This window comes from Lethenteron reissneri, chromosome 22, assembly GCF_015708825.2.
Source record: "Lethenteron reissneri isolate LAM-NWPU_2019-01 chromosome 22, ASM1570882v1, whole genome shotgun sequence".
Classification (NCBI taxonomy): domain Eukaryota; kingdom Metazoa; phylum Chordata; class Hyperoartia; order Petromyzontiformes; family Petromyzontidae; genus Lethenteron; species Lethenteron reissneri.
The window spans coordinates 11489013-11505124 of NC_083800.1; the positions used below are offsets into that span (position 1 = coordinate 11489013).

The 16112-nt window shown below is 44.0% G+C and overlaps 1 protein-coding gene across 2 annotated transcripts in view; it reads right to left on the reverse strand.

The window, feature by feature from the left end:
* LOC133345632 (drebrin-like protein) overlaps positions 1-16112 on the reverse strand; it is a 99304-nt gene that overhangs the window by 78869 nt on the left and 4323 nt on the right. For both annotated transcript variants that reach the window (XM_061556566.1, XM_061556565.1), the window contains exon 2: positions 309-364. In XM_061556566.1, the coding sequence (XP_061412550.1) occupies positions 309-364 (56 nt within the window). The remainder of the gene's footprint in view (positions 1-308; positions 365-16112) is intronic.

Below are 16112 nucleotides of genomic sequence, written 5' to 3' on the forward strand. Positions count from 1 at the left end.
CGCATTGTGGTGTGGATGTTGCGCCGAAACGTTTGCGTCAAATCTGAACTCTCATTCTGGTCAGGGAAACTCAAAGTCTCCGAGCTGTTTCACGTCCGATGCACGTGGCAGCCCCCACACATCACTCAGTGCGCTTTCAGTCACGGACGCTGTGGAAAACCAGTAGGGGCTTTACCTGGTTAGAAATAAAAACAAATAATAAAACCCGACAAGGCAAATCTGACATAGGCCAGAACATTCTATTTCTCTGCCCGCCCCGCCTTGTATGTCGTGCGAAAAGATCGTTCTCTTGAGTGTCAAATCCTTACCTCCGCACATAACCAGCTTGAGGTCATTTGTATTCCCTTCATAACTGAAGAGAGCCCTACAACGAAAGAGACAAGACAAGGCACGCGCCATTAATGGACCATTAATGATGCATGGAAATTGGCTTTGACATCTACAGCAGAAGTTAACGAGGCATCTAGCAGTAATCAAATCAAACAATGTAAATATTGCACCTCAATTAAACCAGCGACAAAAGCAATTGAACAGCCGAGCTGTGACTTGTTACGGCAACCCTAGAAGCATCAACCGCTTGTGACAGACAGCATCGTTAAAGTCCACTTGTAACAGTTACAAACAGGGGGGCCCCGGGCAGTGCTGTGCTGTTAGTGCTGTGCGAGGAACTTACTTACTCCTCTTCATCCCCTATGGGACGTAAGGCTACAAGTGCGGTGCCAGTATGCCGTCTTACATGATTCGGTTAGAACGTGAAAAGCTAAACACACACACAGGCCCAATTTGGCTCCGGCCACAAACCGATGTCGCTTATCGTCAATTTAGCCAAGGCTCAAGTTGCGTTTTTTGAGTGAATCCTTGAACGCTGATGTAAAAAAAATATTCATTTTTTTATCTTACATTTATTTTCAATTTAAATCAGTTTAGTTGCGGCAGCCATTAAATTATGTATCACAAGTAATGTTGGTGCCAAATGTTGGTAGATTTTGCGAGTCATCGGGAGATCGTAATCTTGGACAACATTAGAGTATCATAATAATAATTATAGTGATAAAGTAACAATTACATAGTAAAAGTGTAGCATTATTTAACTGGCCAATACAAGCTTTGCTTAGGAAGCAAGAGAGTAATATGAATGGAAGATTATTTTTTTACACGAGCACTGTGCAGTCACAGCCAATGGGGATTAAGTCACTCATAATTAAATCGTCTAATGAACATTTCCATGCAACCTGACATTGGGGAAACAGACACGCTCACAATCAGTCATCACTCGGGTTTGTAATTTACTGTACTTTTATTTTACCAAGTAAGGCCCACTGAGCTATGCAGCTCTTTTTTCAGAAGCAACCTGGCCACATAATGATAGCTCAACAAAGCGGCTTATCACGTGGACATTTCTAGCAGCCATTACACTCTAAACGCGTGTTGTCGATTCTAAATTTGGAGGGAAAACCCGGAGGACCCGGGGGAAAAGCCACGTGACCATGGGAAGAGCAAGCGAACTCAAAATAGAGAGGCGTCCGTGTTGGGATCGAACCCACGACCTCCTGTATACCAGATAAGGTAGTTAACATCTCATCACCGTGGCCGTCCATTACAATCTGCAATCACCCAACTCATCGTGGATTAATGGTGGTGCCCAGATACACCGTTTTGTCACGGGGACAGGTCTGGCTATTTTGAGAATTGGCCCTTTGGGAGCAGGTCTAGACGTTAAAATAGCAAAGCATTCTTTCCTGTACTGTACTCCATTGATGGAAATGAAATGTATCGTGTGAAGTGCACATGTGGTTGGAAGACAATTCAACGGTTTGGTTTTTTTGGGTCTTTTTTCCTCCTTTCAAAGCTTTCTAAGTAAGAACATATACAACGTTTGCCGCAGCTGTTGGATGTCTAGGGACTGAAGCAATGTGAGACCGGGGATTTTTAGCTTTGCCCGTCGAAATTATGTCCTGTTTTTAGTTACTTAACACCAGGCTTGACAACCGTTTACCGTCAAACATCACAACTTTAATTCAAGCACATTTTTCCAATATCTGGTAAAATTGCACGGATATCGTTTGCAAGAAAAAAACTTGATCATTTACATTCACAAAAAATATGACAGCAAAACAATGATTGCAAAGTTAATTGAGGCACTATTGCTCAAAATATCACCACCTCACTATGAAAGTTGAGAGTTCAAGTTCAAACCCCATCATTCCTCCTTGGTCGACAAAGTGAGTACTCATTAAATGTGGAAGGACAGTAGGAGTTGTTTAAAGGCAAGACTAGTTTCCATTAAAATAATAGAAAAAAACTACTATACCCACTGCTTGCATACTGCGGTTTGAGATGCAGTCCAATGTAGACGCGATATCCATCTCCAAATTGCAGTTTTTACATCATGTGAAATTTGCAAGAGGCTCAGGACTGCCCTATGGTGATGAGCACTGCCCATTGCTTGGTGAGCGTGGGAGGCAATTTAGATAAATTATGTTCCTGTGTGCTGTTGTGGATAACTTGAATTGCATCAGTAGATTGAGAATGGCCAGTAACTACAGTAAGGTGGCAACACTAAACATGACAGCTGAAATAGGCATCGCACAAGCACCACATAAATGTGATAAATGTAAAATCTTATTACCCAGAGCATAAATGCCAATTTAAAAACGTATATATTATTGTAGGGTTGAGGCAGTGACGTATTGGCTGGCACACTGCACTGTCAACCCAGAGACATAAATTTGCTTCCCAAACAAGGCCAAAGTCAGTGACAAACTGATATTGCTCTCCGAATATTGTTATACACTTTATATGTGTATTATTATGTGCATCCACGAGTCACGGCGAGGTCAATGTTGCATTGAGTGTGTTGGGCAATGTACACAATGTACAGAGACAAAACGTAACAATGTGCGCCTTAGTTACTTTATAGAAAATGAGATAGACGGGAGGAGAAAAAAGACAACCCAAGCCGGTGTAAGCCGGCTCAATAATCGAGATTTTTTTTCTTTTGATGATTCTCTTCCGGTTGAATGCAACAGAATGAATGCATCCATTCACACACAAAAAAACAACAGGTGCATGTATAAAACACATGAGTGCATTCACATCCAATAAACCTATGGATGGGAAAATAACAACACTGCGGAAACACCAAATGCTGCCAATGAAAATACATTTCCCAATGTAAAAAACAACTGATCGCAAAAGCATCAAAGCCTCCACAGTTCGAAAAGTTTTCTTGGCAAAACCGGCGAAAAAGAGACACTGCTGCACACAACAAGGACACTGTTGAAGCAGGGATTTAAGTTGACGGTTTAAGGGCTCTCATTGACTGTTCTTAACCCACGTGATGGAACGAGCCCCATGCTTGCCAGGCTTCCACCCCCAACAAGAATCGACCCAGAACTGCCTCCTCCCGAGCGAGCCGGGTGTTGAACCGGCCGTAGCGGCTGCTACGAACACATCGCTGCCTTCACCACCCTCATAGAAAGCTGGTTTCCAACGTTAACACAAACCGAGCACAGCAATGGCTGACCTCTCCGCCTGCGCTGCTGCCCATGACACTGTTTGGCATCGTGGCCTGCTGCGGGAGTTAGCCACAATCATCGGATGCCGTTCGACTGAACGCCTAATCGACGCGATGCTCAGCAACCGTGCTTGCAGGGTGAACACCTTCGCTGGTGAACACAGCTGCAAGAGAACTATGAAGAATAGCCTACTCCCTCAAGGCTCGGTAACCAGTACCGTCACTATTTTATATTCACATATAAGTGACGTGCCATGTACATCGTCTCGCAAGTTCATATATGCAGATGCTGCATAGGTTACAAACCTCAAGAATATTGTAAATAGTCTAAGAGATTATCTAACTTTATTGGAGACATATTTCCGTTCACGGAGACTCCGACCACATCCCTCCAAAACCACAAGCGCTTCCCACTTGAACAATCGTGCAGCAGATGCCACCTTTGATGTGTCCTTCAGTGGTAGCCCAGTGCACTATGACCCCATTCCAAGATATCTAGGGGTCATCATGGACAGAATCCCAACCTTCAAGCCCCACATAAAACAGATCTGTGAAAAGATCAAATTAAGAATCGGTCTGCTGCTGCACAAACTTGCAGGAACGACTCGGGAGGGCACCTCAGCTGATGCACCGCGAACTGCCGCCACCCTATTCTTGGTTCTTTCGATAAAGTCACGTAGAAGGGAAACAATAAAATAATAAAAAGAAAAACAATTTTTAGAAGGGGAAACAATAAAATAATAAAAAAATATTTTATTATTTTATTGTTTCCCTTCTACGTGACTTTACCGAAAGAACCAAGAATATGAATCCCTGCAGTCACGAAAGCTTTAAATCAAAATGCCGCCACCCTCTCGCTGATCTACGCGGTGGCACAGTCACTGCGCTTCCAGCCTGGTCCGCAAGCTCGTACACAAAAACCGCTACACGCACAATTAAATAACGCAATCCGCCTCGTAACGGGAACACTGCAACCGACACCAATCCCCCTGCTTCCTGTTCTGACATCTGCTGCAGAGGTTTGTCTCCAGCGATCAGCCACTGCTGTTGCCCAAGTTTCGTTGATATTGGTTAAATGCATTCAAGTATTATTTCGGCCAATCTTGAAGCCACAGCGAGGCATATCGGAAAGACAAACACAGACAACTCTTCATACCCATGAAAAAAAGTCAAGAAGTCAACATGCCCACTCATATGGACAGCGACACATATCTCGCCTTTGTTTCCGTCTGGCACAATCTGGAACTACTGTGGAGTTCACACCTGTGACATTCAAGGGTCTACTCATACAGTATATCCTTCCTGTGCTAGGTCTTCCCAAATGCTCGTCTCTGCCCCTGTTTGTGAAAACAAACAGGCTTGTGGCTCGCATTATGCACGTGACTGACTTGGGCCAAGAGGTGCGTAGCTTAGCGTGCATGCCATTGGTCCATGGCAGGAATTGTGTTTGACCAAGGTAATAAATAACGTCAGTGTCCAAATATAGACACCCCACTAAAATAAAATGGAGAAGTTCTAGAGAAAACACAACGTTATAATTCAAAGCCTCTCCAACCAATCTCAATTCACCAATACAACATTTGTACTCTCTCCTGCCACATTACAACACAATTCAATTTGGTTTTAGAGCAACATGAAAACAAAGAGTGGTCTGGCTTGCCGGTTTGCTAATGTGTGCTCATGCTCTCGAGCGTACGTTCAGTCTAGCCACAGGCAGAATCAATACCACATGGCTGGTGTGTGTAGTTCACAAATATTTTCCGAACGCATTTGCCTATGGAAAAAAAATCATCCTTAAGCAATGCGCTAAAAAAAGACCAGGGCCTTTGGAATGTATTTTTTTTAAAAGGCTCTAGAAGGAAATATTCCGTGAATTCCTATTTCTAGCGATCACCATACTTTGCGTAAACTGCAATGCCAAGCTCATGAAGAGACCATCATTCACAGAGGCCAGGAAATATACCCAGAAAATGAGCGGTAAGAGATATAACTTCACTCTTAAAGATCGATCTCCATGCCCAATGTCGTTTGTAAGTCACAGAAATAACTCATTGCAGACAGGCAACTTGGAAGAAAGTGCAATTTTTCAAGAGCACTACTTTAACACAGGGCTCCTTAAATATGGACTCATGCAGTAAACCACTGTAATCTGTGCACTCCTTCAACAGAAAAGGAAGACTAAAATGGCACGAATGTTCTCCTGCAGTCTTCTCGTAGCTGGCAGGCCTCGACTTTGGCATTTAGATCATGAACATATTGCTGCTACCATCATGCATAAGAACAGAATAGGGATCCTTAAACATAAGTTTTCAACAAGAACCCTTCCAATATTTTTCCCGTTACATTATCAGCCACAATCAGATGCATTATACATGGTGAGCGTGAAGTCCCTTTGCATGAAATCTGTTCTCCAGTGCATTATGCCCTAGCAATTGCAGGAATACTTGAATCAGGAACAAATTGGACCACGAACTGCGAGAGGATATGATCCGATGTGGCCGTCCTGAAGCCCAGACCTGACACACAACACGTGACAATAATTCCCTTTGGGAGGTAATTAGTATCACACGGTGTGGGGAATTAATCAAGGAGAAGAACCTGACACTTAATATTGGCAATGTTGGGGAACTCAAAACAGCTGTGCGGAACTGCTTTTGTACGGAGTACGGAGCCATTCACTTTGAAGAATCTGTCGAGGACAAGTTGGGCACGAGTGTCCAGCTGTGCGCTCAGAATGGAGGGCCACACAAGGAGGTTACCCCCTTTTTTTAATAGGGCGCCACGGTGGCGAGATGTTAACTACCTCGCCTGGTATACAGGAGGTCACGGGTTCGATCCCAACCCTGACGCCTGCTGTATATTTGGAGTTTGCATGTTTTCCCCGTGGATTTTTATCCGGGTCCTTCGGTTTTTCCCCTCCACATTTAGAAACATGCGTTTCAAAGTATTTGGTTGCTAGAAATTTCCACGCAATAAGCCACTTTGTTGAGCTATCATTTGTGGCCAGATCGCTTCTGAAAAAAGCTATGTATATCTCAGTGGGCCTTACCTGGTAAAATAAAATAAAAACATTATTGTATTTTTGTTTCATCCAAAGGCGCACTTTGTGGCCACCCTGTAGAATAAAGAGTTGTCGCCAATCGGCGACCAAAACTATTTAAGTACTGTACTGGAGTTTTGAGGAGATAAACCACGTGAAATTGTAAAGAACTAAGAAGACCTGTGGGCGGCGACATTGATGTATAAAATATGTAACCAGCTTTGTTAAATATATTGTATTGATGATCAGTTTCGGGTTGTTCTAATAAACGTACCCATGACAAGTTTATGCAGTTTTAAAAGCGTTACTTATTAACCTGGAGAGAATGGTGATAGGGCAACAAAATAGATGTTTGCCGAAATTCCAGTGTCACTCAATTGGACGATAGAAATATCGATAACTTCAATATTTGAGTATTTCAAACAATCAAAGCAGCACTGTTTGAGAGGCCCTTGTCTGAAAACAAAATTTACACATGACAGTATGATCGAATATCAAGCGCCACAACAAGTTAAATATACTATGGGAACCTCATTTGCCAGTAAAAATATGATAATTGGTTTTTTACCCTTCTATCTGGCAACAAAACTGACACCTTTTTACAAGGAGTCATGTTTGCATAGACCGCAATACCTGCAGTCATAAATACAAACAGAAGACATAACTCTGATAATGTGCACTGTCCTTGAAGTTGATTGGTCCACACCCGAGACAGCTTTCCTTAGAGCCTAGTCTCACATGGGTTGGACCAGATGACGCCAAAAGGCGTCATCTGGTCCACACATGACAGTATGATCGAATATCAAGCCAAAAGGCGTCATCTGGTCCAACCCATGTGAGACTAGGCTCTAAGGAAAGCTGTCTCGGGTGTGGACCAATCAACTTCAAGGACAGTGCACATTATCAGAGTTATGTCTTTTGTTTGTATTTATGACTGCAGGTATTGCGGTCTATGCAAACATGACTCCTTGTAAAAAGGTGTCAGTTTTGTTGCCAGATAGAAGGGTAAAAAAACAATTATCAAGTTAAATATAGCGTCTAAAAACAACCCGCTCGTTTACTCTGCGATCCACCTCTACAAGACTGTTGCCTGCAATCCTGAAAAGGAAGGACTTTGTTTTTAAAATCAGAATGTTATTGCCGTGCAGTCCACAGCATCCTTGCTCGCAGCAGTCCCCAACGCGGAATTGTATTGCTGCCCAGGTGACAAACTGACCCTGACTACGCCCATTGCTCGGCTCAAAGGAAGTCCGCTATGTCTGTATTTAATGTTTGTATCGCTGGCACAAGTCTCTCCATTTCAGAATCCTGCATTTTTTTAATTTTCTTCTTCCCATAACTTGTGGCCAAGCACAATACTACACCTTGCCGACAGCGTACAGGACGGGGAAAGCCATAAACAACATATATATTTCATATATGCGTAAGTATCCTTTGCTTAACAATGTGAAAGAGCACTGAGATTGTGTTTTACCGAGAACAAAGTTGACGCTAGTTACGTATATGGCCAGTTACTATGTTTGCAGAGCATATTATTATTAGTATTTTAAAGCGAGGTGATCCCTGCAGCTCTTCCGCTCTTGACAACCATCGCCAAGAGCCCTGGGCATTAACGCCGAACCCTAAGAACCCTAACGGTGCCATAGCCTGGCTCTAAGCTTCGAACATTCAAACTAAACCATAATAACCTGTAAGGGCCTTAAACTGGCTGTCTGAGCCTTGGTAAATAAAACAAAAATGTCGACCGTCTGTTGTAGACCCAAAAATACCGCAGGAGGGTGCCATCGACTTTCTGGTGGCACACACAACTTGTGACTACCGCTTGGTACCAGATGGGTTATGGACACACCAGGATACGAGCGGTAATATTCTTGTGGAACCACAGGATCTTTAACGTTGCCGGTACGGTAGAAGGCTGAGGAGCCTGATCGCTGCCACAATGCTTGGCCCTTTGCGAGAGCCGGATGCAAGGGGGTTAAAGCCCCCAGCTCGACAGAGAGCCACGCAGGGCATTGTTACAACGTGTGATGATGTGCCTCCACACACCACTCGCTTCGTTAGGCCACCGAGAACTGCTGTTGTCATGGACACAATTATCAACAAGTGAAATGGCAACGCAGTGGTGTGCTACGGACCCCTGAAACTAAACAACAACCAGCATCTTCAAGACACTTCAGTGAAAGAGAGGACGATCTAAAGCTTTTCGTTCGAATACTTAAGAGTAGCTCTCGGATGGCAGGGGCTGACTGCACAAGACTCGCAGGATCTAACAGAGGGAAGCAATGGCGAGTGTGTGGTGATGGCATCGGCGGCATGAACAGCATCAGGCCTTGGGTCAAATACAACTGTTACGATGCCATTCGTGATGAATTTCAATTGCAACGTAATAAAATTGTATTTTTAGCCAACAATGCTGTTCTACTACTGTAACTGTAATCACAATTGACCACAGGTCTGAACTGCTTTTGGCCACGATGACCTCTTGACCTTTAAAAATCGAATTCATTGCAGCGTCTAGCTATTCTCCTTATTTATCCACCGAATGTTGGCCGTTAATAAAAGTAAATTCCATTTGGTAGTATAACAATAATGCATAAACACTATGTATATAGACTCAAAAGCTGTCTGTCCATGTGTGGGGTGTATGGCTTGCTTATGAAAGTCAGACAATGGGTTTGGCGCAGACAATTCTTGGGAGGTTAAGGGTGGAATACATGATAAAGTGTTCGTGTGGCCAAGGTTGAAGGGGATGAGAGGAACGGCAGCTGAAATATAAGCACTTAATCGTGAAGAATTACCACCGAAGAATTATCAATCGTACAAATCACATTCTAAATGTACAGTGCCTGAATGTTCTATCAGAAACAGGGGTACAGTTTTCCTATAATGCTAATATGTAAGGATATCAGCAGCAGCAAAGCGTGATGTTAAACATGTGCATGCATACACACGCCATTAATGGACATGGCCCCTTAATGCAATGCAATGGGATAATGTAATTGTCCAATAAAATGTTATGGTCTCATTGCACTGTGCTGAAAAAAATACATCCACCAATCCATTAGTGAACCTCACTCAATGTGCAGAATGGAAAATGTTGAGAGCTGGGGGGAAAAAAAAAATCACACATACGATTGATAAAACATTTGGCACTGATTTTCGGATCAAGCAGCATTATGGCTAACGTCACAAGGCAGCCTTGGGAAGGCCATTGACTGCAACAGACAGCCTCAATCCGAAAACAGGCATTTTACAGACAGTTGTGTAAAAGACTCGAGGCAGGGGGCAGCGTCAACAATGAGCGTGCACTTTTCTGCTGTCTCAGCAAATGTGTGGGCCAAATAGGTCACGGCAAAAGCACGCAAAGCGCTGCACGTGTCTCTGGATGTGCAGCGCTGCAGCGGGCCCGACTTTCCACCTCGGTCCTTCCTTTGGTCGTCTCACGTGAAATAATACGATGATCCTAGAGTGTGCGGGAGAACGTGGGGAATTACTTGGCTTCGAGACGTTGGAGGCTAAAATCTAAGTTGCCAACACAAATTGGATTGGGCCGAGCTCTCAAACAGACAGCTTATATTTTTAAGTGGGTGAGGGTGCATTTAGACTAGGAGGCACTTTGTTAAGGAGGGGGAGCCCGGGCTGTAAAGACAAATAAAATACAAAGGGTAATTCCACAGGATAATTACGCGCAAGCTAAGAGAAAAGCTTAAAACGAAATAAATCAAAATAGGTGAAATATTAACACGAAACAAATATCGTGTACGGTACAGACTTGACAGGTATAACAATGCATTTGCTCTCAATCTGCAGTCCCCACTTCCTCATAAAACACCGATTGACAACAGGCTGACGATTCCAACAAGAACAGCAAAAAAAAATCCAGCAGCCAAATTGTTCCAGAGTTTTGAAGCGTCACCGGATGAAGGGAACAACTCTCCACATGCGGTGTTACTGCACCGCTCCAGATCATATAAAGACGCTCCGGAGAGTGAGCACCCCAAAACTTGCGCCCGGTGCGGTCACGAACGACTCCCGTTTACACGGTGGTCGACAATATGACTCCTGCCCCCCCCCCCCCCCCCCCACTGTTCATTTCTATGCAAAGTTTCCGCTGTCCAGTTGATATGAAGGAACCGCTCTTGTCGGTCTCAAAGCTCGAAATTTAACCGCAGCTAAATTTGCCCAAAATGTCTGCTTGTTGCTTCTCATCACCAGTTACCAGGGCTGTTCTTTCAATAGGTAATACATTTAATTGGGCTCTCGCCTCATTAAATAAAAGGAACATTTGACTGTACCCATTTCTCAAGCGGTGTGCCCACAACCGCAAGGGAAACACAGGGGTGTCGTCAAGCTCTCTCTTACCGTGTCTCTCATTCGCCGTGCACATCTCTCTCCCTGCGACTCTTTCTTTCCCTGCGTCACTCTCTTGTCGCCCGTTTCCCTCTTCCCCCGTGTCTCTGCGTGGCTGCGGCGTGTTTATGTACGCGTAGAAACTGCGTGTACTCGACGTGTGCCTGTGCATGCTGCTCGATCCCCAGGTGCAGTCGAAGGGGTGGCTTCCTACAGTCACGAAAGCTCCAAATTAAGATTCCTACTGGTCGACCAATGTCGCGCACGTGGATTCATCTGTTGATGATCCAGTCGCTGATTTATTTAGCGAATGCTTTTTACATGTGACTTTCACAGAGCACCAGATCCACAAGAATAATAAATAATTAAATGTTTTAAATGGTAGCTGATGAAGAAGAGCCATTGCCTAAAATGTCACCGATTATATATTTTCCCTGTTAATGCCACACACAGTGTTATTGACGAATGCAACGGGTGTTCTAGAAACTGGTGGTCATCTTGAGAAGTTACAGACTACTGCTTAACCTGGCGTTTTCCATGAATAAAAATAATTTCAACAGTATTTAGTGTAATTTAGTGGCGTTTACCCTCCACACCCTGAACTCTTCACAACTATTGGTGTGGCTGTGAAGATGGTGGAGGAGTTCCTCTAACAGGTTAGTGTGGTCGTGGCCAGAATGAGTTTGATGGAAAAGGTCCAACTTTGAATCGGTTGAGCAGCAATCTTGGGTTTTTTCGGTAAAGTCACGTAGATAAAAATAAAAATTTAAGTCGTGATTTAATTGATTTATTTTCATTTATTATTATTTTATTTTTATCTACGTGACTTTATCCAAAAAAACCTAAGAGTATGAATCCTTGCAGTCACAAAAGCTTCAAATCTAGAGCAGCAATCTGTTTGCATCTGCTGTATAACTCTGTGGAGGCTTGCCTGGCCTGTTCCTCCACCGTGAAAAATCGAGGTCTTCTTGGCACAAAGCACATTCACTGGTCTTGATACTTGTGACATGTGGACACTTTTACAAGAACACCTGCTCTGGCTTGGTTGGCCTGTCTACAATCCATGCTGGCTTTAACCGGGCAGAATTGACTGAAGAGCTCCCAGCTTCTTGAAAGATCTAGACACATCCTGATAAGTGGGCTCCTCTGGCAGGCACAAATGCGTAAGCTGGGTCCTGTAGCCTCACATTCCCAGCCACCACATGCCTAAGCATTCTTGAGATGGCCCGATTAGGTAGAAATAATTGGAGCAGAGTGGACTTGGCTATGGCTGGTACCAGTGGTGTGTAAAGACTGGCCTCTGTAGAAGGGGCTGGTGAAATATGCTACTGGGGAGTTGGTGGCAGCTGCCTTACACTAAAAACTGGGGAGCGGTAGTGTAGAGGTTAGCAAGATGAGCTCCAAACCCGGTGACCAGAGTTCGATTCCCGCTCACGGCCAACACCAGTGGCAATTATCTGAACCAGTCTTAAGCCTCCCCTAGTTTGACTCGGCTTCAAAAAATAACTTGGTGCGGTGTGTACTGATGGCTTCCTTTCGACACATTTAATTTTCTCTATGCAAGCCAACCACTTTTATTGAGCACATCAAATTCGTTTCATTCAAGGGTCGAAATAATGAATTTTCTACTTTTGAGTGCAAATAAAAGTGTGCGCATTGAGAAGCTCGTTGTTTGCCTAATTGTTTTTCTTCTCCACGGACCTATTTTTTCTCGGAATGCCAACACAATGCTGATTGCCGCAAAGCGTCGTGCTAATCCAAAAATATCACATTCCCATATGTACCACTTCAACTGAGGTATTATGCGCCGACACTCACCGATGTGGAAATATCTGTAATTAAACGGCAAAGTATCGCGATGAAACTAAAACGGATAATGATAGTGCTTAACGTGCATTAAAAAAATAATTTCGATCCCTGCTGTTGGAATAGAAAATAAAAAAAGTAGAATTCGCAGATGGTTCTAAAACCTTATTAAGAAAATAGAAATAAGATAGCATTATGCTGGAAACCGCTATGGTAACAACTCTCTACTTGATTAGCACGGTTGGCTACGCACATATTACAATACTTGCAAACGGAAACTGGTAATTTGAAATCTGGGTTTGAGTTCCTGCTGCCCATCAACCTCTCTCTGGGGGTTCGGTAAATGAACACCACCAATGCGCAAAGTCTATTGCATCTGTCCTATGCGGATCTAAGTAGTCGATTCTCCCTACAAAATGACTTCATCACAACTGTCAGCCGAGTAATCGACAAATTGCCCCAACTCTGGAAAAATTTCCAAGCATTTTGGCTCCCACCCCCTTACGCACCAACCCCAATCCGGATTGGCTGTGGCATTTCACAACTTCAACCCGAGTGAACCTCGCATCGTACCCCCCGACGTGCCAGTCGAGGCTTCAAAATGTGACACTGTTTCATTACGTGAAGGGAGTATGTGCTGGAATTTAGCTTGTGTACATGATAAGAAACTTCATTTTTCGTAAACGGGTCAGGCTTGATTCATGCAGGAGCCATTCTCCGTTCTCCTCGGGGTGTGTGGCAGGAATGTCCACTGGATCCCTACGTTAATGTAAAATACGTTTTCAGACCCAGTTTAATAAACATTCCATGGCTGTTACCAGTGTAATATGCATCTGATACAAATGCACAATGATGACGAGATGCGGTCAAGGGATTGTCAACCATGTGATGTATGCTCATGACCTGGTGATTGATGCTTATTCTCGAGAATTTGGAGAATCTGCTGCTGAACAAGCAAGTCAAGTGCCTGTGTGTGTCAATGCATGTACACGTGGTGCCCGTATCCAAGACTTGCAGTGGTCTGTATTTGCACGGTCCGTATTCTGACCCCCCCCCCCCAACAGAGAAACATTGAGCGTTTTACGTATCCTCACGTGCATGCGTTTTCGCCAGGGAACTCCACCATTCAATCAAATCAATCGATATTTATTTTACGTGCCAATATCGCCCTCAACATAGTAGGCATCGGTGCACATTACAGTGAGACGGTAACAGTACACAGGGTGTAAAGCAACAGGAATTAAAAAAAAAGAAACCCGTCAGGACTTCAGCGTCTAGCATTCATTCAAAACGAATTTGTAACACAATTCAAAGCGGGACTGCCCTGAATATTTCTTGAGACTCACCAGGCTTTCCTGGATTTTTTTTTATAATATCATCATAATTTGTACATGCAGCACATATTTTTTTTTATCTTCGATGGCAAGCAGGGTAGGAGAAGAGGGGGATGAGAAAAGCAGTGGCGATGCAGGGGTCGTGGCACGAGACAATTCAGCTCATGCTAATTTGCTTTTGGCGGTCATGTCATTCATAAACACGTGTAGTGGGCGCATGCCTTGGGAGTAGAGCATTCCCATCTCCTGAGCCAGTGTTGGAAAATCCATATTCTTAGGGCAGCATCCCATCGTCTATTCATAGGACATACTGTTGAGATCCCAGTGTAGCCTGGTCAAGATGGTGAGCCGTGATGAACCCAGACAACTGAGCTGTAAAATCTTGATTTAAAGCTTTCGTGACTGTAGGAATTCATACTCTTGGGTCTTTTGGTCAATACACATGAATAAAAAATAATAGATCACGATGTTTCGATCGCAACACAAGCAATCGTCTTCAGGTGAGAGAGAGAAAGCTGCTGAGACAAGGTCTTATATAGGCCTGATGCACCCTTCTCAGGACAGGCTAATCTCTCACAGTACAAAGGCCACTGCCCCAGCCTCCGTTGGTTGGACCATCTCTAGCTCCACCCACCTACCTTGATGCACCCATCTCTGGCCTATACAAGACCTTGTCTCAGCAGCGTTCTCTCTCTCTCTCTCACCTGAAGATGATTGCTTGTGTTGCGATCCAAACGTCGTGATCTATTATTTTTTATTTACGTGACTTGCCCGAAAGACCCAAGAGTATGAACTGTGCTGTAGCCTAAGAGGACTGTAATAGACACGATCAAGAATTCCCTTTATTAATCCGGTAGAGGCTTGCTAAATATCAAGACTTTTTACAATAAGAGTTCAGCATTGGGATGTTTGGCCACTTCCATCGTGTGTACTTGCATGTGGGAGAGAAACCAGAGCGCCTGGAGAAAACCATTCCACAGGAGCAGGGAACATTCAAAGCTCCACTTAGATTCAAGAATCAATTGCTGTACTGTAATTTCCTGGAAACCTCACAAACCCAAGCCTACAAAGCCTGGAATCCCCAGGCAGTCTCCCATCCAAGTACTAACCAGGTTTCAAGCCTGCTTAGCTTCAGAGATCCAAAGACAATCATGTGTATTTAGGGTGTTATTTTAGATTAAATGTAGTCGAATATTCTTACTGAACCCTCTCAATCCCACTGGTGGTGGTTCTTTTCACCATACTTCACCATTCTGGCAAGTACATATTGCTAAAAGGTGAGAGGTTCACCTCCAGTTGAGATATCACTCGTCAACGGTGCTAGCCATGGGCAGGAGATGATCTCAGGTCAAAGTGCAGAGCAGTAACCACTGTACCACCAATCCACCCCTCGATATATATGCGTACAGTATTACTCCTGCATATCAAGAACATGTCCCATAGCAGTGGCAAAACTTTTTCAGGAAGGGCCTCCTTTGGGATATTTGGCCATTTCCCTGACTATTATATTTTTGTACGGCAGGAAACCGGAGTGCCCAGAGAAAGACTCGCACATATACGGGCAGAGAACAATTAAACTGTGCCGCATTCATGGCCTGTAATATTAATCGAGCATGCCGAGCGAATACAGATCACCTGAAATGCTGTACAATAAATGCCTAATGCATGTACACGTGTCCTCATGTGCATCATTGCATTGTTGCTCACAGTCTTTGCAATAGAACTAATCATGCTTCAGGTATATATATAGATACTGCACACACCACAGTTGCATAGTATGCGTAACCTTGTGTGTTAACCCTGGTTAAAGACCTGATAGCATAGTGGTTAGCGCACAGTTTGATTCCTGGCGAAGGCTAACATGCGTGGTGATAATCTGAATTGGTCTTGGGCCGCCCCTTAAGTTTGGCGGAGCCTTAAATGAGCACCTGGCGAGGTGTATAAACATCAACATTGGAGATATGAAGGTGGGCCGGGCATGGTGCCGGCAACACCACGCCATAATGCGCCGTACAGGCCTTCATAGGCGCTCGCTAACAGCCTGCGTAGGCTATAAGCGGGATCT